The sequence below is a fragment of the Hypanus sabinus genome, chromosome 3 (genome assembly GCF_030144855.1).
Source record: "Hypanus sabinus isolate sHypSab1 chromosome 3, sHypSab1.hap1, whole genome shotgun sequence".
Taxonomy (NCBI): Eukaryota; Metazoa; Chordata; class Chondrichthyes; order Myliobatiformes; family Dasyatidae; genus Hypanus; species Hypanus sabinus.
In genome coordinates, this window is record NC_082708.1 from 130443672 (window position 1) to 130470546 (window position 26875).

At 41.4% G+C, this 26875-nt stretch overlaps 1 protein-coding gene across 11 annotated transcripts in view; it reads right to left on the reverse strand.

Moving 5' to 3' along the window:
- gab1 (GRB2-associated binding protein 1) overlaps positions 1–26875 on the reverse strand; it is a 200155-nt gene that overhangs the window by 36197 nt on the left and 137083 nt on the right. For all 11 annotated transcript variants that reach the window (XM_059965122.1, XM_059965127.1, XM_059965131.1 and 8 more), the window contains one exon: positions 13945–14158. In XM_059965122.1, coding sequence (XP_059821105.1) covers positions 13945–14158 — 214 coding nt within the window. The remainder of the gene's footprint in view (positions 1–13944; positions 14159–26875) is intronic.

Here is a 26875-nt window from a genome sequence, read left to right on the forward strand (position 1 = left end):
ACAGTATCTCTAATGCTGCTGATTATAGTGGATTATTAAATGGTGACATTTGCTACAAAAAGCATTATGTTTGATAATTTAGGCAGAATTTAACATGTAATATTTAAAAATCAAATCAATCAGCTTGAAATACTGGACTTATAGGTCATGGCAGCTCAATTATCAAAGGAGTCCCTAGTTTCCCATCACATTGTCCAACTACTGACCTTTTGCTTTGCTCCTGGATTGAATGGAATCACCCATCTTCATTTAAAAAGCCAGCATTTTCCTAAATTCTTACCAAGAGTTTTCAATTTAAATGAATTTCAATTTATTTAATTCATACATTCTTTAAAAATGGTTATGTTTTTCCACTTTTCTTGATCAGTAACATATTGAAAAAATGAGGAGCTATCAAAGACCATGAGGACAGTTCAGAGACGGGGCCTCATTTTATGAAACCTGAGAAATGGCTACAGAGATGAGGAGTTGCTGAACTTAATCTTGCCTTGAGTTCATCTGCTGGCAAGAATCTCTTCAACCACAGAAACGTAGTGGTTAGAGTGAAGCTATTACAGCTCGGGGAGTCGGATTTCAGGTGTCAATTTGGATGCCACCTGAAAGAAGTTTGCATGCTCTCCCATCGGAGCTCATGGGTTTTGTCCAGGTCCTCCAGTTTCCGACCGCTTTCAAAAGGCGTACCAGTCATTGTATATTGTCCTGTGATCAGGCTAGGGTTAAATCGGGGCCTGTTGGGCATCAAGGCTGGAAGGGCCTATTCTACACTGTATCCCTTACTACAATAAGTAAACCATACTAGCTCCAAACTCACTTGCAAGGTCCTGTGCATCATAGGGCCATCCGGTTATAAATCCCAGTTCAACACTTTGCCATTCCTCTCACCCGCCCCAGCTGCATCAGCTGTCAAACAACTTTCAAAGTTTCTAATCCAGTTTTACATGCAAAAGCTATTAAAATTAAACATAATGACATTATTAAAATATAAATAACTAAACATTTACATTTATCAAATTAATCCAAAATAATGTGAACTATACCGGTCTACCTCCTCCATACTGAAGTTAAAGTAACAGCTTTAGGTCAAATAAGATGGCAGAATATAGTATTAATGGTAAGACTCTTGGCAGTGTGGAGGATCAGAGGGATCTTGGGGTCCGAGGCAATAGGATACTCAAAGCAGCTGTGCAGGTTGACACAGTGGTTAAGAAGGCACACGGTGTATTGGCCTTCATCAATTGTGGAATTGAATTTAGGAGCCGAGAGGTAATGTTGCAGCTATATAGGACCCTGGTCAGACCCCACTTGGAGTACTGTGCTCAGTTCTGGTCGCCTCACTACAGGAAGGATATGGAAGCCATAGAAAGGGTGCAGAGGATGTTGCCTGGATTGGGGAGCATGCCTTATGAAAACAGGTTGAGTGAACTTGGCCTTTTCTCCTTGGAGCGATGGAGGATGAGAGGTGACCTGATAGAGGTGTATAAGATGATGAGAGGCATTGATTATCTGGATAGTCAGAGGCTTTTTCCCCAGGGCTGAAATGCTTGCCACGAGAGGACACAGATTTAAGGTGCAGGTGAGTAGGTACAGAAGGGATATTGGGGTAAGTTTCTTATTCAGAGAGTGTTGAGTGCATGGAATGGGCTGCCGGCAACGGTGGTGGAGGCAGATACGATAGGGTCTTTAAAGAGACGTTTGGATAGGTACATGGAGCTTAGAAAAATAGAAAGCTATGGGGAAATCTAGTAATTTCTAAGGTAGGGACATGTTCGGCACAACTTTGTGGACCAAAGGGCCTGTATTGTGCTGTAGGTTTTCTATGTTTCTATGTTTACTGAACTAGGTTTAACTCAGTGCATAATTAATGGCAGACCATTAACAGCTGGGAAACTCTAGGGAAAACATTGCTCACTCCGCACCTCCTGATCAGTTTAAAGTTGGACTGTGGTTTGGAAGAGCATGGAAATGTAAGAGGCGTGAATTATCTTCGTCGAGCACCTACACTCCGTCCGCCTCAACAGACAGGATCTCCCGGTTGCCACTCACTTCAACTCTGCTTCACATTCCCATTTGGATATGTCCATACATGGCCTCCTCTACTGCCATGATGAGGCCAAACTTCGGTTGGAGGAACAACATCTCATATACCATCTGGGTAGTCTCCAGCCCCTTGGTATGAACATTGAATTCTCCAACTCCTGGTAATTCCCTCCCTCTCCCTTCCCCCATCCCACCTTCACTCTGTCTCCTCTTCTAGCTGCCTATCACCTCTCTCACGACTCTGCCTTCTTCTACTACCCATAGTGCTTTCCCCTTGGATTCCTTCTTCACATCTCCTGCCTATCCCCTCCCTGCTTCCCCTCCTCCACCCTTTGATCGTTCCTGATTGATTTTCCACCCTCCCCCCACCTTCTTTATAGGGCCCATGTCCCCTCCTTCTTTAGTCCTGACGAAGGGTCTCGACCCGAAACGTTGACTGGTTCTTTCAATGGATGCTGCCCAACCTGCTGAGTTCATCCAGCTTTTTTGCACGTCTATGGAAATATAAGACTTGTTTAAGACAGCTTGTGCAGGGGTCCTGAATTTATTATAAAGGAAGAAATTACTTGCAGTTACACAAGAAGAATTTCCTCTTTCCCCCTCCGCCCCCCCCCCCCGTGGAAATTTCAGGCTGTGCTGAAATAGAAGATTAGCACATTCAGGAAAAAAATCTGGAGATGATAAATGTAATACTTTTGATATTGGTAATTTTGGTTGATTTAGTAGTTTTAAACCAAATTGCTCCATCACATGCTGAAATTTGTGTGCGAACTCAATAAAGATGGATTGCTAAATTATCTTTTGAAACATTAGTTCCAAGCATTAAGCAGTAAATGATTCAAAATAAAGCAGTATAATTATCATGAAAGGTACTGATTCTGAGGATTTCAGTGTAATTCTGAAGTTTTATTATCCAGGAGTTCACCAGAAAAAAAAACCATGACACCAAAATTGGTATTGTAATTGAAGCATACAGTGGACTCACAGAGCAGGGTTAAATGGCTTATTTATGCTCCAATATTTTGTTTTCTTGTGTCTCAAAAGATAATATAACCCATCAGAAGGTAATTCCAAAGTAAAAGCTTAAAACCTGTGTAAAAACAAGATTCCACAGCAAATAATCCTACGTACGTAAGAGACACAAGCAACTGTAGATGTTAGAATCTGGAACCAAAAGGAACAAACTGCTGGTGGGACACAGGGTGGATACAGGCGAACGAGATGATTGGTACATAGGATCTGAACACTCCTCTTCACCGGTATCCATCTATTGCTTGTCAGCTCTTGCCCCATCCCTCGCCTTGGAGGTGGTGTGGGGAGAAGAGGCGAACGGGCAAAATGGAATCTGTGTTGGGTTGGGAGGTTGGCCCCTGCAGGCTGGCTCTTGTGTTGCTGCTCTCCAGGAAGACAAGCTGATTTGCCTCTGTCTGTGGCTGGCAGTGACAGACAAGCTGGACTGTCTCCATCTCTTGCTGACCCAACATGAAATGAGGAACTACTGCATGCTTGTTCTTGCAGAAACTTGGCTCCAGGACAGAATTCAAAATAAATTATTAAAGTACATAAATGTCACCAGTTACAACCTTGAGGTTGATTTTCTTGCATTTTCAATAAACCCATAATAGAATAATAACCATAATAAAATCAATGAAAGACTGCACCAACTGGGCAATCAACCCGTGTGTAAAAGACAAGAAATTGTGCAGATACAAAAATAAAGAAATACTGATAGCAAAAAATATTGAGAACATGAGATGAAGAGTTCTTGAAAGTGAGTTCATAGGTTGTGGTAACATTTCAATGATGAGGCAGGTGAAGTTGAGTGAAGTTATCCCCTTTGGTTCAATTGTTGAGGGGTAGTAACTGTTCTTGAACTTGATGGTGCAAGACCTGATGCTCTTGTACCTTCTTCCTGATGACAGCAGTGAAAAGAGAGCATGACCTGGGTGGTGGGGGTCCCTGATGATGGATGCTGCTTTTCTGTGACAGCGCTTCTTGTAGATGTGCTCAATGGTTAGGAGGGCTTTACCCATGATGGAATGGGCCGTGTCCGCTACAACTTGTGGGATTTTCTGTTCAAAGGCATTGATGTTTCCATACCAGGCTTTGATGCAGCCAGTCAATATATACTCCACTACAAATCTGTAGAATCTATAAAAATTTGTCAACGTTTTAAATGACATGCTGAATCTTCACAAATTGCTAAGGAAGTAGAGGCACTGCCCTGCTTTCTTCCTAATTGTTCTTACGTGCTGGGCCCAGGACAGGTCCTCCGAAATTATAACTCTGAGGGATTTAAAGTTGCTGACCCTCTTCACTTCTGATGAAGGTTGGCTCACAGACCTCCTCCCAAAGTCAATAATCAGCTCCTTGGTCTTGCTGACATTGAGAAAGAGGCTGTTGTCGTGGCAACACTCAGCCAGATTTTCAGTTTCCCTCGAGATGCTGAATCACCACCACCTTTGTTTGATTCAGCCTTCGATAGTGGTGTCATCAGCAAACTTGAACATGGCTTTGGTGCGGTGCTTAGCCACAGAGTCATTAGTTTAATGTGAGTAGAGCAGTGAGCTAAGCTCACAGCCTTGTGGTGAACCCATGCCGATGGAGATTGTGGAGGAAATGTTGTTGCCAACCTGAAATGACTGGGGTCTGTAAGTGAGGAAACTGAGGATCCAGTTGCACTAGGAGGTATTGAGGCCAAGGTCTTGAAGCTCACTGATAAGCTTTGAGGGGATGATAGTATTAAATGGCAACTTGTAGTTAATAAGAACATCCTGATATATGTATCTTTGCTGTCAAGTTGTTCCAGGGTTGAGTAAAGGCCCATCTGCTGTGGACCTGGTGCTCTGGTAGGCACATTGAAGTATATCTAAGTTGCTGCCAAGAAGGAGTTGATACATTTCATCAGCAACCTCTCAAAGTGCTTTATTACTGTGAATGTAGGTGCTACTGGATGGTAGTCATTGGGCAAGGTACCACCTACTTCTTAGGCACCGGTACACAAGTGAAGCCTGTTCGAAGCAGGCTGGTAACTCAGATTCCTGAAGCGAGAGGTTAAAGGTCTCAGTGAACACTCCAGCCAGTTGCTCAGAGCAGGTATTTTGTACTTGGCCAGGTACCCTGTCTGGGTGGGTCGGATGCTCTTTGTAAGTTTACCCTCCTGAAGGATGCTGGCATGTTGCCCTCAGAGACGGAAATCACAGGATCTGAGATCGTGGTGGCTCCTCTGAGTTCTGATGGCCAAAGCGAGCATAGAAGGCATTGAGCTCATCTGGGATCGAAGCTCTGTTGTCACCAACGTTGCTTGATGTTACTTTACAAGAGGTGATAGCATTCAAACCCTACTGCAACATCCATGCACCATCAATCTTCAGGCCACACCACTCAGGGACCTCTGCTAATATTATTTTGGGACTCTATGTGCTGTTGTTAACTACATGCGCTATGTGCGACTGTTTGTACTGTGCTTTGCACCTTGGCCCTAGACGGACATTGTTTAGTTTAACTGGTCACTTGGGTGCTGCTCAGGTATGGGGGTAGTGGTGAGGGAGGAGGTGCAGTGGAGGGGAAGAGATGAGCAAATCAGGGAGACACAGAGATAATGGTCCTTAGAGGAAGCAGGAAAGGATTGGGAGGGAGAAGATCTGACTGGTGGTAGGATAACAATTTGCATCTTTACAAATAAATTTCTTCAGGCACTTCAACTTGTCCTTAAACATACCTTGCCAACTTTCACTGACACGTCAGTATTTTGCCTAATTAATTTCAATGTTGATTTCATTCCTTTCATAACTTCCTTCCATCACACTGAAATGAAGTGAGGCAGGCTGTTGCTCGAGGGTCAAACAGCCGCCACCCTCCATCTTTCACTGCCACTTTATGCAAAGCCCAACCAGGGAGGGGCACCGGCCGTTGCCCAGCGGCAGCCCAGCTCCATATCTTCAATGTGCATCAGTGCTGCAAAGGAAGATCGCTGATTTACTGGGAGCCTTTCACAAGACCATTGCTTGTCTGTTCAACCATAGGTATTCTCCACACTCACAAGAGAACAAGAGCAATATTTATTGCCCTGGGATTTTCAGCTCATCAAAGCTATGAGTCACAGATTAATTAGTTATTTATCTTACTGCTGTAATTAGAAACCTCACTTTAATAAATTGGCTGATGATCAGTAAGGTGTTTGACTTTTTTTTTAAGTCAATTCAAAACATTAAATTGCCAGCAAAATACTTATTAAAGGTACAAGAGGAAGAATAAATGTGTTCCAACATTCCTGTGCTGTTCTCCACCCATTGCACCTACAGTATGCTATTTATCTCCCGGTTTCAAAAGTATTCAGGGTACTCTTCACTTCACTGAACACTTCTTATAATTCCATTTCAGATTATCTGCAATGTGACCCTAGATACAACTAGGACATATACTCTCTTAGAATAATATTGCTAATTAATCAAAACTTCCTGTTCTATTTTTAAATAAAGATGTTAATCTCATCACTTCAAAATTATATGCCCAATAAATTTTCCTAGAGTAACAATCAAGCTATTATTTGTGGGTAAAATTTCCTTTCTCTCATATTTCAAAAAATATTTTCAAAATGAGCCCCAGAGATGGACACTTGCAATATTCAGACTTAGTTAGTGATGCAAACCCGTGACAGCAACTAAATTTTTAAACATGTTTTTACTCTCCGTACTTCACTGGAGAGTTTGTAAAAGCACATATACGCATCCTAGCTGCCTCATGTCGTTCAGCCCAATCTTTCATATCTCCCTATGCTTAACTTGCTCTCCATGTGCTGTCAAGCGCTGATTCACTCCACCCTGACCTAAATGACCTCGACTGTCTTCTTTATTATTTATTTGAAGCAGCTGCCACGCTCTGCTCAAGGACTGAAGGACTGCTCTCACTACTTCACTTCTGAGTCTCTCTCCCACACTCCTCCTCCAAATTTTACTCTTCTGTCTCAACTCCCAATGTGTGTGAATGTTCATTTTGTTCTCCATTTATTTAACCAGCATTAGTTGCAATTATTGGGCTAAATCATTTGACCCAGGGCTTGTCTGCTGCTCGTCTGGTAACTGAGGCTGCAAAAATCACCAGGCAGGAAACACTGGTGAGCCTATCATACTTCTAACTAAATACAGCAAGCTAACTAAATACCACATCCCATATCCCTTAACAATCATCAGCATATCAAGATTGACACGAGCTGTCGTTAACTGCCTCCAGGCATCACTTCCTTTCTTAAAATTCAGTGACAGAGATTTTCCCATGTACTGTATCTTGACTCTGACCTTATTTGGACTGACTTTATACTTACCAGTCAAGGTCCTAATTGAGAAATTTATCAAGGTTTCCATGCCAATCACCAGCAGATAGCAGTAGACATTAAAAAACAACTAGAGGGGGTCAGTTGCTGGTTGGTATTTTGGCCAAATAATATGGGCAATTCACTCCTACACCAAATCACACTCCAGGAGTCCCAGACAGAGGCAAGGATTCGGGAAAGGCCAGAATATCATTCATCCAGGGACCTATCATCACTCAGCAGTCCAGCTGTACCTCCACTGGAGCTGGATTGCTAGATGACATTATAATGGGTCTGTTCAGCAGGAAGCATAGCCTGCCATCATGATTAACTGAAATGTTAACATTATTTCTCTTCCAACAGAGCTACGTGGTTTGCTGAAAGATTCCAGCATTTTCTTTTTATTTTACATTTCTAAGATGTGTAAATGTGTACCACTTCTGGTAAGATGGTGGCACTCTCTGACACCACAGCTTCTACAGAGCCAGCCAAGGTTTTACAGGCTTTTTAAATGTATTTTTTTGCGATTGTCAGACCCTACTGGACATCAAAAAACTTAAAATACTGGAGGTCCACCTCATCAGCAAGTTGCTTGTTGGCAGAGAAACCGAGGGAGCTGGATTGAGCTGCTGCCTGCATTGGAGATGCAATGAGCAAAGAAGGTATGCAGTCTAACAGCAAGTGATCTTCCTGGTCACTTTCCTTGTGATTGCAAGACCCTGTTCCACCTTGTTAATGTGCAACGATGCAGGTCCGACTCACTGATTTGTTAGCAGTGGTGGGGGTGGGGGCTGAATGGCCTCTGTCGCAGTGAGGTCTAGGCCTTAAACTGAGATATTGCCTGTTTTCAGCCACCGGGGGGTGGGGTGTCGGTATTGTTGCATATTTAATACTTCAGTAGTAATTGAGTAATATTGTAAATATACAGTTTTATTAAGCATTCTTTCTTTGCTTAAATAATCCATTACAGGTTATACGTAACAGTACGTGAATGGCAGGCGTCATCATCTCTCCGTGTCATTAGTGCCTGCTTCTCTGAAGTAATTAATAAAGTAGACATGTTATTCCCAGCTCCATGTTTATTACTTTCAATTAGTTTTTTGTTTTGGAGTTACAAAATATAAGTGGCAGGGAAGTATATTAAAATATACCTGCAATGATGCCTACATGTTGAAGTGCAGAGAGACGTTCAAGTTTTTTAAAAAAAGAGCAGCACGCTTTCACCGTAAGAGGAGATAAATGATTGAGTTAATAAAAAAGCATGTGTCTCTTTGGAAGAGGGCCAGAGATGGTCAGAACGCAGATGAAATTTACACGTTCATAAACAGTGAGTAACAGGTGATAATAGTAAAACATTTTTTAAAAAGCAGAAATAGCTGGCTACATTGGAAAGATAGACACGTTTGATGACACAACATATAACTGGAATACATTCGGTCCTTCTTATCCGCGAGTATACAGGAGGATGTGCGTAGCTTATTCTGGATTGGGATCGGAAAAAAAACTAAAGTTCTCTTACTAAGTCAGACAGAACAGGTACATCCGGTATTATTTAGCATCAAACGTTTGTCTTAGTATATAGTATATATTTTACCTTTCTATGCATATAAAACACTTAAGAAATGTATCTATTTCAATAATTAAACCACTGCATTGCTCAGAAATAATTGTAGCTTTCATTGGGGCACGCCTTTCTCAATTTATACTTTAAAATTGTTCCAAATGTTGACCAACTGTTGCCTAACGCTTTTCCAATGACCAATGACATTTCACCTCTTTCTGATTGCTTTATTACTTCCACTTTATTTTCAATCGTGATCGTTTTCATGAACAGAAACGTGGCAAATTCAGAGTTTCACTGGGTCCTAAAGTCCACCGCACTGAGACAGGTTAAATACAGGACTTGAGCATCCACATTTGTTGGTATCCGTGAGGGGTCCCGGAACCAATCCCTCACAGATAAGGAGGACCGACTGCATGCACAGAGTGAATTGAACAGTGTTTTCAAGCAAATAAAATAGCCAATGCAAAATGAGTGACAGTGTTACTGAGTGTGATTGGAGGAACTTTGCTCAGAAGTTATGCTGCTCCTACCAAACCAGCTGATATAAGATTTGCTAATATTTTGTAAGTAAAGCAGGAACAGCTAGAACTGAAACTATTGTTGATTGCACAATGCTTTAGGTTTCATAAGGAGAATCAAAAGGAAGTGGAATTCATTTCAGCATATGTGGCTGAATTGAAGACATTGAGCAATGTAAGTTTAGTGATGGGCTTGATGATGCACTAATTAATTAATTAGTGATGAATTAAATACCATTTCATTTGTGGAATCCAACAAGCAACCAAAACCGGCTCCTAACTGAAACACAACTTATATTTAAAAGAGCCGTTGAAATTTGAGTTGCAGTCAGGAATGAAAGTGAATGTGAACAAAATTGCAATGTATAAATAGGAAACGATCTGGCCGAACAAACTGTGTTACCATTGTGGTTGGGGCTCACACACAATACAGGTTTAAAAGGTGAAACTCGCAGAAAATGCAATGAAATAGGACGCGTACAAAGAACATATTGGACAGACGAAAATAAATGGACTGCACAGGGAAGAAGAAAAAAACACAAAGTAGTCCAGGTGGAGCTTCAAAAAGAACACTAATCTGCACGCTGTTGATGAAAAATCTTGATGAGGGTCACACAGGATGATATAGCCTTTAGATTTACAATGTGAAAACAGTAGACAAGCAATATGGCTTACACCAGAAGTGAACGGTAAACTAATTAAGATGGAATTGGACATTCCCCAAGATGAGCTTGAACCAACTAAGAACATACTGGTTAAAAGATAACTCTGGTGGGAAAGTCATTCATGACAGTAAAATACAACAATAGACAAGCCACAGTGAGCTTGTATGTGGTGAAAATAGGAGGGCCAGCATTGTAGGGATGTGAATGGCTGAGACAAATGCAACTTGATTGTAGATTCATCCACCAGTTGAATGCCACATCCAACTGAACAAAAGAGTCAACTGAAAGTGAATTAAGGCACTGGATGATGCCACAACTATCTTCAAGGATGGCACGGAAAAACTCAAACATAGCAAGCCTAAAATCGTGTTAAAAGAAAAAGCCACAGCCAAGTTTTACAAAGCCCATCTGGTCCCTCATGCTATCCATGATAAAGTAGCCAGTGAGCTAGATTGCAGAGAGGCTGAGGGAATTCTTTCCAAGGTAGAGTGGAGCCCATGGACAACATCAGCCAAGAAGAATGGATCTGTCAGGATCAGTACTGAAAGCAGATCAATACCCTCTTCCCAGAATAGAGGATATCTTTGCAAACCTTTCTGGAGGGAATCTCTTCTACAAAGTGGACTTAGCTGAGGCCTATGTACAGATGGAGATGGAAAAAGAATCCCAAGTGTTTCTCAGCATGAACACTCACAAAGGTCTTTATCACTAAAAGGTATACTTTTTCACTTACACTCCGGCAGAACACTACGGACCAGGTGATGCAGGGCTGCCCAGGCACTCAGTGTTACCTGGATGACACCATTGTTTCTGGTAAGGATGAGAAAGAACATCTCCAAAAACTCAAAACAGCGTTAAAAAGATTAGAATATTATGGGTTCAGAGCATGATGCAACAAATGTGAATTCCTTAAACCAAGCACTCTGGTAACACTACTGACACACAAGTAATACACGAGTGTGCTGAAAAAATTCACGCCATGGTGGATGGGCCAAGGCCAAAGGACGTGTTACAGTTGCAGTCTTTTTTAGAGTTTGTCAATTACTACAGTACAACAAGTTCTTGCCAATCCTGGCTGCTGTGCTCCAGCCCTGGAACTCCACTACAGATCGGGAAGAAATGACAATGGACAAAGCAGAGTGAGGTGGCTTTCCAAAAGACAAAGGAAATGGTGATGTCAAACACTGTACTCACATATTATGATTCACTGTTTAGTGAAGTTTGCTAGTGACAACTTGCCTTATGGTATAGGTGCTGTCATATCATGTTATGAACAATGGAAGTGAACATCCCATAGCCTTTGCATCATCTTCTGTCACAGTTGCAGAGAAAAATTATACACCGATTGACAGAGAGACCTTGATTCTGGTTTGGGTGTAAAACATTGTGACCAGTATTTATATTGGAGAGGGTTTACCCTCATTACTGATCATCAACCACTTGTGTCCATCTTCAGTCCACAGAAGGGTGTTCCACTAACAGCAGCAGCATAAATGGAAAGATGTCTCCAGTTCTTGGAGGACACAATTACAAGATCGAATTCAAGAGGACAACTAACCATGGAAATGGTGATGGATTGTTCCGTTTACCCTTGGAAATGGAGATACCTGAAACATTTACAAAAGAGGACACTTCTCTTGATGTATTCTCCCTAATGCAAATTGAAAGTTTCTTTAGTGTGGCAGAGAAAACCAGAAAAAACCCAGACTGTCTCATGTCAACTTGGCCACTCAAAATGGCTGGAATATTTTCACCAGCATTGGGATGAACATGCCCTTGAGCGGGGTTGCCTTAAGTGGGACTGAACACTGCAGTCTATCCGAAGTCTAAAGAACGCACAGTGACCAATGTCAGCAGAACACACTGCATTGACACTGAATCAGAAGCTTGTTAATTTCCTTCTTCCATTTTGCAATGCAGCACACTCCATGACCAACAACTCACCTGCTGTGCTGTTCCTGGATCTTCTCAAACCCAATCTCAGAAGGAGCATCCAGGGCAAACAGCTGAGACAAACTGAGGGCTTCTCAAACAAGGAAGCTTGATATTTCACTCTTGTACAAGCAGTCCTGGTGAGGAACTACACAGTGATCAAAAGTGGGTGTTTGAAAAGATTAAGGACAGAACTGTACCACTCTCCCACACAGTGAAGTTTGCAACTGCTGTAGTTTGGAAATGACATATATGGATAAATTGTTTGAGAAGAAAGATATCCAGAGCTGACAGAATTGCTTCCTGCAGCCCCAGAGTCAACTCCTACAATCCCCGCAGAGGAGGACTCAGCTGTCAAGCAGAATAACCCCTCGTCAGGAAAGACGTTATCCCTCTACAGTAAGAAATCCTCCATAGCAGCTAAATGTTTAGACTTGAATGGGACATTTTAAGATTTACTATGCTGACAGGAGAGCAATATATTACAAATTTGAGTTGAGATGCATTCTCTGTTGAGCTGGTTTATAACTAAGCAGGGAAGAGTGTAATGTACTTAATATTTCAGTAATTTTATACAAATATTGCTGAAATAAGCATTCTTCATTTAAATAATTCATTACAGGTTATATGCAAAAGTACATGAATGGCTTATGCTATCACGTCATAAGTGCACACATCACTAAAATAAAGAACAAAGTATTCCCAATCTGTGTCAATTAGTTTTATGCTTTGGAGTTACAAAACATTAATAGGTACGCTCCTCCGGAGTTCTGGAGGCAACGTGGCGTGGCATACACATTGGAGTCGGTGTTGCCTCTGGTGTTCATTCAGCAAAAGATAAAGGTACACTAAGTTCGACTGTAGACTGCTGCAACATTCATGGACTCAGGAGCTTGGACCATATTTGTTTTGTATAATTATTTTACTGGCATCTTATTTGTGCTATATGTACTTTGTGCTGTGAGTGACTGTTGGTACCTTAACCCTGGAGTAACTCTGTTTCAAATGGGTATTCATGTATGGCTGAATCACAATTAAACCTCAACATAACATTTGAATTTTTTCCCATTTTCACTTCTAACCTGCTTTGTTGATTTTACAAGCCCGGCTGGCACAAGTCTGTTCATTTATGGACAGATATGGACTGGAATGAAAAACACGAGGAAGTGTTGTGTGGGCATGCCAACACCTGGTTTTGACTGATATGTGTATATATTTCAGATGAAAATGCCATTCGCTGGTACGACAGAATTAGATCAAAAGGATTTAATAAACTTTAATTTCCACAAGAACTTTATTCCAACCTTTCAATTTTACATTTGTTATACTGCAATAACAAACTTTATTTGTAGCCTGGTTAAATGTGGCAAGGAATCTAAAATGATGAAATGCTGGCAGGTTGTCTAGTCAGCAGTATTGCCTAATAAACTGATAACAATAGTGGGAAATAAAATGGCCCGCTTCCTGCCTTTATTCATCATCCCTTACACTACTGTACAGGGTTATACACTGAATTAAGGAAAATCGGTAGTCGATATGGAGGATCAGATGTTCAGAAGAGGTGGAACTGAGAGTAATCACGAAAGATTAAAAAAGCTACACAGAGGCAAGGTGAAGACAAGTTTGTTTTCTAACGTGGCCAAGCAAATACCTTTTTAAACTGTTACTTTACAAAATTTTAAGTTAATCAACTGCCTATCAATTTTCAGTATCTCTTCACAATATTCAGTTGAAAAATGGAATAAAAAGTTTAAAAATTGCTGTAAAATTATGAAATCCAATGAAAAATAATGCAATTTACATTCCCATTCAGAATGCATAATACACCAAACATACAACTTCAGGATATTAAGGATTAAACAGTTTAGCATCCATACACTTAGTGAATAGTACGAAAACTTCTTACACTCATCTTACCTGGGGGGTTCAGGCTTTTTACTTTCACAGTTGGCTAACCATAGATAATCCTGTGGATCTTCTTGGCTGGAGAAGGACTCCAGATGCTGTATGTTAATTGGCTGATATGGGGGAGGTAGTGAGCCCATGGGAATTACTGATGGCATGGAGGGTTGTCTAGCATTAACAGAAAGAGGTACCTCGGTCAGGGCAGTGCCAGATGGTTTAACAGCATCTACAATGTGACAAAGAGAGTTACAACAATAAAAGTATGCCAAAAGTATTGACCATTTAACAATTCAGTTCAATTCTTAATTACACAGATTTGAAACTGGGCAGTTTGACATTTATAACGGAACAGAATTTACCATTTTACCTTTTGTTTGGAATTCAAATGGCACTAAATTTTCTGAAAACTTTACCGAACTGCACATTGTGTGTAAAATTACAAGAGATATGTTAAAATTAGTTATATGGCACCATGAGAGTCAGTGCTGTGGAAAGCATTGCAACCTCTAAAACTTTCATTTGTTAGTCTTTATCCCCCAAGGTGGGGAAGAGCTAAACTAATGGGCATATGGTTAAGCTGCGAGGGAAGAATATGAAAGGAGACCTTAGGAAGGCAAACTCTTCCACATCTGGTAGTTATATGATAGGTCCTGCCTGGGCAAGCTGAGGCAGGTATTAAGAGGCATTTGGACTGCTACTTGCTGAGGAGAGGAGTAGAGGGTTTCAGGACTGATGCAGGTAAACAGGACTACACAGTTGGACTAAAGCACCCTTTTATGTTTCATACAGCTCTATGATTCTCCAGTACTCGAAAACCTAAAATATTTTTTGTCTCCCAGCTTTCAACTGCTTCCATTTGCACTTTCAAGAACATATGTTGCCGCTTATGAAATACAGTCAGGGCAGAAACACTAAATTCAACATCTTGTAATCTCCTGAACTGTTTCAGTTAAGTTTCCTTTAGAGTTCTTAACTACATACTCATAAAGCAGAGTAAGACAGAATTTTGAGAATAAAATAATAATCAACATTAAAAAGGTGATAGAGTACAGAAAATTTTCAAGCTATCTTGCCTCCTTAACTCCCTGCATACTGCAGTTAGTCAGCTGGGAAAAAACAATTCCATTAGACAAAATCTCAAATACAAAAACTGCCCAGAGGTATTTACGGATAACAACATAGAGGCAGAAGCAGATTATTATAATTTATATTTTGCACTAGCCACTTTTTAAAGTCTTAATTGAGAGCAATCCTTGCCAATGTAATTCACACGATAAAAGGAATGATGGCAACACCTCACATTGTATCAATCAGTGAAACAAATTCTTTATACATAATCTTGAATAGAGAATAAAAGCAGTATATTAGCTAGGGATCTGGGCCTTTTCTTGCTGATACTTGTACTTGTAAACTGGGTAGATTTTTATACATTAGACACTGAAAATTACACCTTTACTTCTCAAATATCTGTGGAGCTTCTACGCATTACTTCAATTGATAGTGCGATGAAGACAAAAATAAAAGAATCTGGGGAATCTCTTGCCCTCATTATTCCATGCAGCTACTCTGCCATCCTTAACCATTCTGCCCCCCATTTAAAAAAAATGTTTCTATAGATTTTCCTTGTTCTTCTTCAAGTCCATCTGAAAACCTGAGCCCTGAGACAGGACAAGATTTCTATTATTAGGAGTAAACTTATACTCCACTGGTAACTTGTTTCTGCAGCGTTCCTCTTAAGAAAGACCTGTGAAAAGCTAAAAAGCCCAAATCATTCATTTCTTTCTCTCATTACTAAACCTCTCTTGTTTGGAACTAGCTGCATAATTCCTCTATGAGGTTCCTCAAATACTTGAAAGTCTCCCGTTTTGGACAAAGATGTCATAGTATTCATGTGTGATTACATCAGAAGGCTACATCTTCCGATCCCAAGTCACCTCTAAGATTTTGCTTTTGTTATTTATTTGGCTGGTTAAATTTAAACTATTAAGATTTTCTCAAAAACTCTTTATCCATAGATCTGCAAGTATATACCAGCACTGAAAGCAGTTCTAGCAACTTGCTTATTGTCCATATAATCAATTCCCATTTATCGGCTCACTGACTCCACTCCAATTGCCCATCATCTTTCAGGGCAATTTACAGTAACTAATCTACCAACCAGCTGGTGCACTGGAGGTAAACCCTTAGCGTTGAGGGATAACATGCAGGTCTCACATAATGGCGCTGGAAGTCAGGACTGAACCCAGATTGCTAGAACCGAAGCAGCTGGACCACTATTTAGATTATTTTTAATAGTGGAGATAAGTTTGCTTATTTTCTGCCACTGGATCAACTTAATTCATGTTCGAGCTGAACTGTTATCTCATTGCTTCCTTTCTGCAGACTTAATACCCAATGCTAAAATCACATCCTGAGTTTAGTCATGTTCTGGTCTTCTCAACACATTCTCGACCTGATTAGAACATTCTCAAACATTCCTCCAATTAAAATTTGTTTAATATTATGTTGTCCTTTCGTTTACGAGTACCCTTTTCTCACATGTTGTACATACAGCTCTGTTTACTATGTACAGACTAATCCACTATCATGTTCCTCTGGGATTTTGTTATGCTCCTTTCCTCTCCACCATACAAATATCACTTTACCCCCTCCCTCCCCTCCACACACAATTAATATCTAATGATTTTCACTGGACCTGTGTGCATTCTGTCCCCAGATACTTATAACAGGGGATGGTAGTTTCGACATCAAAAGCCAGTTATTCATTCGAATTAAGCTTATTGGTGAACCTTTTCCTTTGCTAAACACTGGGTGTTTGAATTATAACCACGGCTTCAGGCACCTCCCACTTGGCCAAGATGAGATCCCTGTTTGAAGTAATATTTTAGCATTAATTACCAACTCCATAGTGTTGAAATCCAGGAACAGTCACCCAAGCTATTTTTAGAAGCTGGTCCCAATTAAAATTCTTGCTAGCCATTCAACTGGGTGGCACAGAATAGTTTGTTTGTTAACGTTTGGCCTCCACCCTACTGCTCCCATCACCTCTCTGCAGCATGAACAGTGATGAGAAACAGTAAGGTGGTGCAGAAATATTTAAACACTGTCTGAAACGTATGTGCATCATCTTTTATTGTTCCTTTGCCCACAGGAGATTGGAAAAATTCTACTGTATTGGAGGAAGATTTAGGGAGGGGTGCCACAGCAGATTTGGCACAAGGACTCTCCCTTGTAGTCAATGGAAATCTACATTATTAGCAGCTGACACCCATGTAAGCACCCTTAGTCACGTCTTGGATTTGCAGAAAGTGGGAGGATTTGAAAGAGGAGTTGTTAAGGGCAAGAACAAAGTCTGTCAAGCAGGGAAGAAAATGTTATGGAAAGGGAACTGGCTGGGTCTTTATCAGAAAGCAGAGTGAAGTCAAGGCCTTTTTGGTGGGATGGAGGGGTATTAAGTTTGGTCAAGATGTGGCAGCTTGGGTCAGCAAACTGTAGGTTGCCAAAATGGTGAAGGACATGCGAAATGTCCTGGATGCAGTTGAGAAAGGACTGGACAAGAGGAGACAGGAATGAATTAACAGGTTTGGTGGGCAAGGGTATGTAGGAGCAATGGGCCATCCAGGGTGGTCCTGCTTGTGGATTTCAATAACTGGCATTTGGTAATTAGACCTAGAATTGGATGCTAAAATCAGAGGGTGAATGATGGGGGCAATAAAACCATTATTTTAGCAGAAGTACCAAGTTTTTGTGGTGACATAGTATCGTCACAGTGTAATGCATTTTCTCCTCTTTCAACCTAAGCATGGAATGGCAGGACAACTGACCGAATGAAATTTACAAAGATCATGTAGAAGTTATGTAACCCGTGGTTCCCTAGCACTGACATAATTTTCTAAATATGGAAAATGTCAGCCAGGACCCTTCATTTAGTTCAGCACATGCTCTGGATATACAGTGCTCTCCACCAATATTCTTCCAAAATTTCTCAGTGCTCAGCACTGCAGTATAAACTATAAGGTAACTGATTCTCAACCATCTGTCTAGGGAAAATGGGAAAACTGCTTTTTGAATCACTTCAAAAAATTCCAAACTTCAATTGCAAAATGAAAAACTACACTTTTTTTCTAGATTGGACCAAATGAACTTTAATGAATATACCTGTCACCAACGCCCATTACTAATTATTACTATGAATAACACTTATCCAAATTATGCTTTATGTAACTTAAACAGATCACTTTACCATTAAGCAGAAACAATTCAATTAATTTCCCTGGTATTACATAATTTAATTACCTAGTACAATTATAACCAGAAACACTTAAATTGTATCCTGGACAAGTTAGTGAGATGAACACATATTTCCCTTCAGGGTTACATGTCTCACCTTGTTTCATTAACCAAAAATAGATCAATCCATTGAACTTCGTAGTGTACAGAAATACCAATTACTAAGCATTCTGATTACCCTTTGGAGCCAGAAAAACATGCTGGATGTGTAACTCTCATTGTCTCAGGCAGTGCTAACACAAGGACAAAGGTCGATAAAGATAATAATTGGCACTTTTAACATGCAAAAGCATCCCTAAGTTCATCACCAGCATGGAAATTTTACAATGCACAGTACGTGAAAAATATTAGAAAAGGTAACGTAAACCTTAGTCAAAAACCTTGGTTTTAAGGAGAGTCTTAAAAGGGTAAGGGAAGGTGGACAGGTACAAGGCATTAAGGAGGGAATTGGAGACTGTGGGCCAATAAGGGGAAAGTGGAGGCTTCAGGAGGCCCGAGCTGAAGAGATTTTTGTTTTAATTTGTTGGCAAGACCATGAAGATAAAACGAAATATGATGGGAATTTTAAGTGGAAATGTGTAGGATTCTATGAGCACAGGAGTGATGTGTGGGAAGATGTAGATTAGCACATGGGCAGAGATTGGGATGAGTACTGGAAATGGTGATGTTACAGATGAGGGTTTCAGCACTGGGTATGGAGGGAGAGATGGAGAAAGGAGGCATTTTGTCTCATGCTCCCTGTAACAGGAAGAATATATTGATTGATACTCATCTGAATGAAGTGATAAATGTTTCCACAGGTTTCTCACTAACTATGACATATACCTACAACAGTCACAGTGCTTCTTTCAGCCATTTCTTTTGTTCCACGAGCTTCCAGTGCCACTGCCTTAATCATAAAATATTGCCAACTTACTAACAAAGGATGATTCATTTTTGGATGCAGTGAAATGATAGGATATTCCAAAAAGTGACACTCTTATGAAGAAAGAATTTGCTGCACAGGTCAATATAGGTTGAACTTAGAGGCCAAAGTTAGACGTGCTGAACAGCAAGTCCAACTCTCCAGCTATAGCTAAAAGTTGAAGAACACAATTGGAGAGAGTGAAGACATAACCGCTAAGCTGATTCAGTGTGCTACGTGCATGATGTGGGAGGTCAGGGACACTGATGATGCCCCCGGCTGCTACAGCTGTGGAAAGTGTGTCCAGATTCAGCTTCTGAAGGAGCATGTTGCAGCACTGAAGAAAGAACTGGATGACCTCAGGTTTATCTGCAAAACAAGAGTTTTCTGGACAGGACCTACAGTGAGGTCATTACACCGAGGATACCGGAAGAGAGAAAGGGGGCGACGATGAGGAAGGAAAGTATGCTTGGAAGTACAGGAGACCCCGGGGGATGTACCTCTCATAAACAGGTTCACCTTCTTGGAAGCTGTCAGGACAGAAGATACTGCCAGTCTGAGAGGCGGACAGGTCTGCGAGCTGAAAATTGGTGTAGAAGCAGAGCCGAGGAGTCAGACATCAGGAAGAGCCATGGTAGTAGGTGACTCCATAGTAAGAGGTACGGAAAGGGGTTTCTGTGGCAACAGGCGAGATTTAAGGACGGTGTGTTGCCTCCCTGGTGCAAGGATCCAGGACATCACTGACCGATTGCAGGGAATCCTCAAGGGTGAAGGTGAACAGCCGGAAGTGGTAGTGCATGTCGGCACAAATGACATCAGGAAGAAGAGGAAGGACATTCTGCAGCGGGACTTCAAAGAACTCGGAAGAAGGCTGAAAAGCAGGACTTCCAGGGTGGTTATCTCCGGTTTGCTTCCAGTTCCTCATGCTGGAGAGGGCAGGAACAGGGAGATAATGGATCTGAATGTGTGGCTGAGGAACTGGTGCAGGAAGCAAGGATTTACATTCTTGGACCACTGGGATCTGTTTTGGGGTAGGGATGAATTGTACAAAAGGGATGGGTTGCACCTTAATAGGCGGGGGACCAGCATTCTGGCAGACAGGTCTGCCACTGCAACATGGATGTGTTTCCCTAAGTAGTGGGGGGGGGGGGGGAGGGGGGAGGGGATGAACTGAAAATATAAGGATGGAGTTAAAGGGAAAGTGAAAATAAGAAAAGTTAAAAAGGACAACAGAATCAATGGAGTAGAAAGCTCAAGAAGAGATCATACAGTATGGCCAAGTGAAATAGGAATTGATATGAAAGGAGAGGGGAGTAACGAATTTAAAGTATTATATATGAATGCACAAAATATAAGGAATAAAGTAGATGAGCTTGAGGCTCAGTTGGAAATTGGCAAGTACGATGTTGTGGGAATAACTGAGACATGGCTTCAAGCGGACAGGGCCTGGGAAATGAATATTCAAGGTATACATCTTGTTGAAAGGACAGACCGACTGGAAGAGGGGTGGGGTGGCTCCGTTGGTGAGGAATGATATTCAGTCCTTTGCGAGGGGGGGACACAGAATCAGGGGATGTAGAGTCAGTATGGATAGAACTGAGAAATTCTAAGGGTAGAAAGACCCTAATGGGAGTTATCTACAGGCCCCCAAACAACAGTCTGGATGTAGGGTGTAAGTTGAATGAAGAGTTAAAATTGGCATGTCGCAAAGGTAATGATACAGTTGTCATGGGGATTTCAACATGCAGGTAGACTGGGAGAATCAGAATGGTACTGGACCCCAAGAAAGGGAGTTTGTGGAGTGCCTCCGAGATGGATTCTTAGAACAGCTTGTACTGGAGCCTACCAGGGAGAAGGCAATTCTAGATTCAGTATTGTGCAATGAACTGGATTTGATCAGGGACCTCGAGGTACATGAACCATTAGGAGGTAGTGACCATAATGTGGTATGTTTTAACCTACAATTTGAGAAGGAGAAGGGAAAATCAGATGTGTCAGTATTACAGTTGAACAAAGGGAACTATGGAGCTATGAGGGAGGAGCTGGCCAAAGTTCAATGGAACAATACCCTATGCAGGGAAGACAATGGAACAACAATGGCAGGTACTTCTGGGAATAATGCAGAAGGTGCAGGATCGGTTCATTCCAAAGAGGAAGAAAGATCCTAAGGGGAGTAAGGGGCGGCCTTGACTGACAAGGGAAGTAAAGGGCAGTATAAAAATAAAAGAGAAGTATAACATAGCAAAGATGAGCGGGAAACTGGAGGACTGGGAAGCTTTTAAAGAGCAGCAGAAGATAACAAAAAAGGCAATACGCCAAGAAAAAATGAAGTACGAAGGTAAACTAGCCAAGAATATAAAGGAGGATCGTAAAAGCTTGTTTAGGTATGTGAATAGCAAAAAAATAGTTAAGACCAAAATTGGGCCATTGAAGACAGAAATGGGTGAATTTATTATGGGGAACAAGGAAATGGCAGATGAGTTGAACATCTGTCTTCACTAGGGAAGACACAAACAATCTCCCAGATGTAATAGTGGCCAAAGGAACTAGGGTAAAGGATGAACTGAAGGAAATTTATATTAGGCAAGAAACGGTGTTGAATATACTGTTGAGTCTGAAGGCTAATAAGTCCCCGGGACCTCATGGCCTGCATCCCAGGGTACTTAAAGAGGTGGCTCTAGAAATCGTGGACGCATTGGTAATCATTTTCTAATGTTCTATAGACTCTGGAACAGTTCCTGCTGATTGGAGGGTGGCTAATGTTGTCCCACTTTTCAAGAAAGGAGGGAGAAAGAAAACAGGGAATTATAGACCGGTTAGCCTGACGTCAGTGGTGGGAAAGATGCTGGAGTCAATTACAAAAGAGGAAATTACGACACATTTGGATAGCAGTAGAAGGATCGGTCTGAGTCAGTATGGATTTATGAAGGAAAAATCATGCTTGACTAATCTTCTGGAGCTTTTTGAGGATGTAACTATGAAAGTGGACAAGGGAGAGCCAGTGGATATAGTTCCACTGGACGGACTTCCAGAAAGCTTTTGATAAAGTCCCACATAGGAGATTAGTGGGCAAAATTAGGACACATGGTATTGGGGTCAGAGTACTGACATGGATTGAAAATTGGCTGGCTGACGGGAAACAAAGAGTAGCGATTAACGGGTCCCTTTCGGAATGGCAGGCTGTGACCAGTGGGGTACTGCAAGGTTCGGTGCTGGGACCGCAGCTGTTTACAATATACATTGATGATTTAGATGAAGAAATTAAAAGTAACATTAGCAAATTTGCAGATGACACAAAGCTGGGTGGCAGTGTGAAATGTCAGGAGGATGTTATGAGAATGCAGGGTGACTTGGACAGGTTGGGTGAGTGGGCAAATGTATGGCAAATGCAGTTTAATGTGGATAAATGTGAGGTTATCCACTTTGGTGGCAAGAACAGGAAGGCAGATTACTATCTAAATGGAGTCAAGTTAGGAAAAGGGGAAGTACAACGAGATCTAGGTGTTCTTGTACATCAATCAATGAAAGCAAGCATGCAGGTACAGCAGGCAGTGAAGAAAGCTAATGGCATGCTGGCCTTTATAACAAGAGGAATTGAGTATAGGAGTAAAGAGGTCCTTCTACAGCTGTACAGGGCCCTGGTGAGACCCCACCTGGAGTAGTGTGTGTAGTTTTGGTCTCCAAATTTGAGGAAGGACATTCTTGCTATTGAGGGAGTGCAACGTAGGTTCACAAGGTTAATTCCCAGAATGGTGGGACTGTCATATGTTGAAAGATTGGAGTGACTGGGCTTGTATACACTGGAATTTAGAAGGATGAGAGGGGATCTGATTGAAACTTATGATTATTAAGGGATTGGACACGCTGGAGGCAGGAAGCATGTTCCCGCTGATGGGGTCCAGAACTAGAGGCCACAGTTTAAGAATAAGTGTTAGGCCATTTAGAACAGAGATGCAGAAAAACTTTTTCACCCAGAGAGTGGTGGATACGTGGAATGCTCTGCCCCAGAAGGTAGTGGAGGCCAAGTCTCTGGATGCATTTAAAAGAGAGTTAGATAGAGCTCTTATAGATAGCGAGGTCAAGGGATATGGGGAGAGGGCCGGAACAGGGTACTGATTGTGTACGATCAGCCATGATCACAGTGAATGGCGATGTTGGCTAGAAGGGCCGAATGGCCTACTCCTGCACCTACTGTCTATTGTCTATATAACCCCAAGAATATTTCAGTTGAAGTTCAGCACAATGCAAAATGACATGAATTCCCGCACGGTCATCAGAATTCTTTCAACAGTGCTAAACAAATTTAACTTAGATAAGATCCAAGAAGAAAATGAAATAATGATTAGCATCTTAATCTCTCAGTTTTAGTAAAATGAGATTCCAGGTTTCTTTTCACAAACAAGAGAAAATCTGCAGATGCTGGAAATCCAAGCAAAGCACAGAGAATGCTTCACTGAAATCGCATTCCTCAGTTTGTAAAAAGACAACTTCTAACTTCTAAAAAATCCACGCCCAGTGACAGATGCCATTTTGGCTCTGTGTAACTGAGTTTAATTGTCAAATTATAACATTCCACAAACTGATTGTTTTTTTCCTGCTTCCAGGGCTAATTGGAAATGCACAACAGAGTGCTCAGCGTTCATAACCAGTGTTTATATAGAACATACCATATACCATATAGTGTAGTATGGCAACAGGTCCTTCAACCCATAATGCTGTGCCAAACTAATTAAATTAGTCATCAAAACCCCAACTAATCTAACCTGCTGTGCCTACACCACATCCACATCCTTCCATTTCTTGTACATTCATGTGCCAATCTAAGAACATCTCCACCACCATCTGGGAGCACCTTCTAGGCACCTGTCAGTGTGTAAAAACTTGCCCTGTACATCCAGCCAGACTAAATCAATTCCAGCAGAACCCTCTGTATTTTACGGGCAAGACAATTCTGAATCGAGATCGCCTACTCACCATGGACCCCAACCCAGTACAGATTCTAGCACACCCAGTGGCTTAATCTTCTGGATGAACCTCACATGAGGGACCAGCGCCTTACTAAAATCCACATGGAGAACATCCACAACTCTACCTTCATCACCTCCTCAAAAAAAACTCAATCAAGTTCAAGTTAAATTGTCATTCAACCATACATGCCAATGCAACCAAACTAAAAAGCATTCTTCTGGGGCCAAGGTGTTAAACACAGTGCCAACGGTACACAGCACAAGGCATGTATAGTTACGATAGCAGAAAAACTTATAGTCACACATAAAAACAGCCCAAGTCCCTGAATGGCACAGTTTGTAGATTGACGGTACACTGGATGTGGTCCTGCTCCAGCTTGTCTTCCACTAAGTGAACACTGGAGGTTAGCACCAGAGAAAGGGGTTAGACCCCAACCCAGTACAGGTTCTAGCACACCCACAGAAGCCTCTCTCTCCCATTCCATCTCTGGTGTCTGTTCTCCTGGAAGGCTGCAAAAGGGCGACATCGTGGAATGAGGGCCCGATTCACGCAACAAACAAGGCAACAAGATCTTGAAATCAGAATAAGAACATCCAAGACAATCATTTGCACTCTTTGTTGGACTGTGCACCGTCTCTGCACAACAACAATAAGCAACAAGTCCAGTTCCATCGCTAGTGAGCAACTCGCTGAGGTTAATAAGACACAACTTGCCCTGCACAAGGTAGCCGTGCCGACTGCAGCTTTCCAAATGCTGAAAAATCCAATCCCTGAAGATCCTCTCCTGTAATTTCCCCACCAGTGACTTATCAATGGTCAATGGCTTCCAAGATTATCTTCATTTCCCTTTTTGAGTAATGAAACATTAGCTATTTGCTAGTCCTTTGGGACTCAGCCAGTGGCTAGGGAGGACACCAAACTATTGGTCAAGGTCCCCAACAAACTCATGTCTTGCCTAATAACCTGGGATATATCCTGTTTGACCCTGGCAAGTTATCCACCTTAATATTCTTGAAGACACAACACTATCGCTTTCTTCATCTTGAAATGCCCTAGCTAATTAACATGCAACACTCTGATCTCCCCACCTTCCATGTCCTTTTTCATGCTAAATAACAATACAAAGTACTTATTTAATCTCTGCCTCCAAGCACATGTTCGCTCCTTTTTCTTCTCCCTGCTTATCCACTTGCTCTTGATGTACTAAATGCCTCGGGATTCTCTTTCATCTTATACTTACCAATGACCCTTCTGGCTCTCTCATTTCCTCCCCGTCTTCACATCCATGGTTCCCTTCCTTTGCCATCTTTGTTCTTATAGCAGCATACCTGCCTTGTACTCTTATACACACTCCACATGTCAGAAGTGGACTTGCCCAAAAACAGTTGTTCCCAATTAACCGTCCTTAGTTCCTGCCTAATACTCTCAAAATTTGTCCGGTTCCAATTTAGTATTCTCCTGCAGTCCCTACTTACCCTTATCTATAGTTATCTGAAAACTTAACTCTCCTCCCACTGAAAGGTCAGTCACTGGCCAGGCTCATTTCCCAATACCAGGTCCAGTATGGTCTATTCGAAGTGTTGGCTTCGCTGTCCAGACCCTGAGATACTGGTGGCTCATTAATTGTTGGCATCGTTGTGTCTCTATTCTCCATGAGGGTTTATATACCAGATCTATGTCAAAGTGTTTGTCGATGGACCCTTCTGTCGAAAACCACGCCTCGAGTAATTCTCATTCCTTTCTTGTTCTTGCTTGAGCTGAGGCTCTGGCTGTTGTCCAGCTGAAGTGTTGCCCTTCTTCGCCATCATGAGCTGGTACTAGCAACAGTGCTTCATGCTTTCTGCTCACTAGCTGATACTTCTGTAGCCTGATCGATAAGTTTTATTGCTGTTTGACCAATGTAGTACTCTTCGCAGTCACTACACTAGATTTTGTAGATAACGTATGTTCTATCAGCCACATTTTGTTGTGTTTTGAGTTTGATAGTTTCATTCTCAAAGTTGCAGTCAGTTCTGCAAATATCCTGGGGCTGTCTGTAGTATAATCCCACAATGATTGCACCTTTTTTATTTCTGAATTCTCTGCACAGGGATTCATAAAATTCTCCATGATGTCCCCTCTGTGAGGAGGTGTGATATTACTTCTGATTAATAGTGTGAATCAACCCCCCCAGCCCCTTTTACCTTCTGTTCTAAAACTTCGAAATACTGTAACATTGAACATCCATTCCTGTCCCTTTCTCAAATATATAACATCGTCCTTGTCCATAATACTCCTGGAATTAAAATACACATACTTCATCCCACTGTATTTATTACCATGTTCTTACTTGTCTAATCACACATGTAGGACCGGCTCCTTATGTTGAATAATACAGTGAATTCTGGTCAATTTGGACACAGTGGTACCAGTATATTTTGGCCCAATTAAACAGTTACCCCAATTAACCAAAGTTTCATGCAAATAGTTAAAAAGGTATAAAAAGATAAACCACCATTTAACCAGGTAACAAATTACATATTTAAATGAAATAGAGAACAAATTAGAACACTCCCAATACTACTATAGTACGAGAAAACTGTACTAGTCCCTAATAGTAATCGAAGGAATTCATTCCATGTACGCTGTAGTGTTCTCCTGACTGACTGTAAATTAACAAAATTAGTGCAGACACCTAGTGCAGATGATGGACTGCCTTCAGGCAGTGCCTTTGACAACTGCATCCTTCAAATCTTCATTTTCATTATAATATTCAAGATGGTTGTCGATATCTTCAAGTTC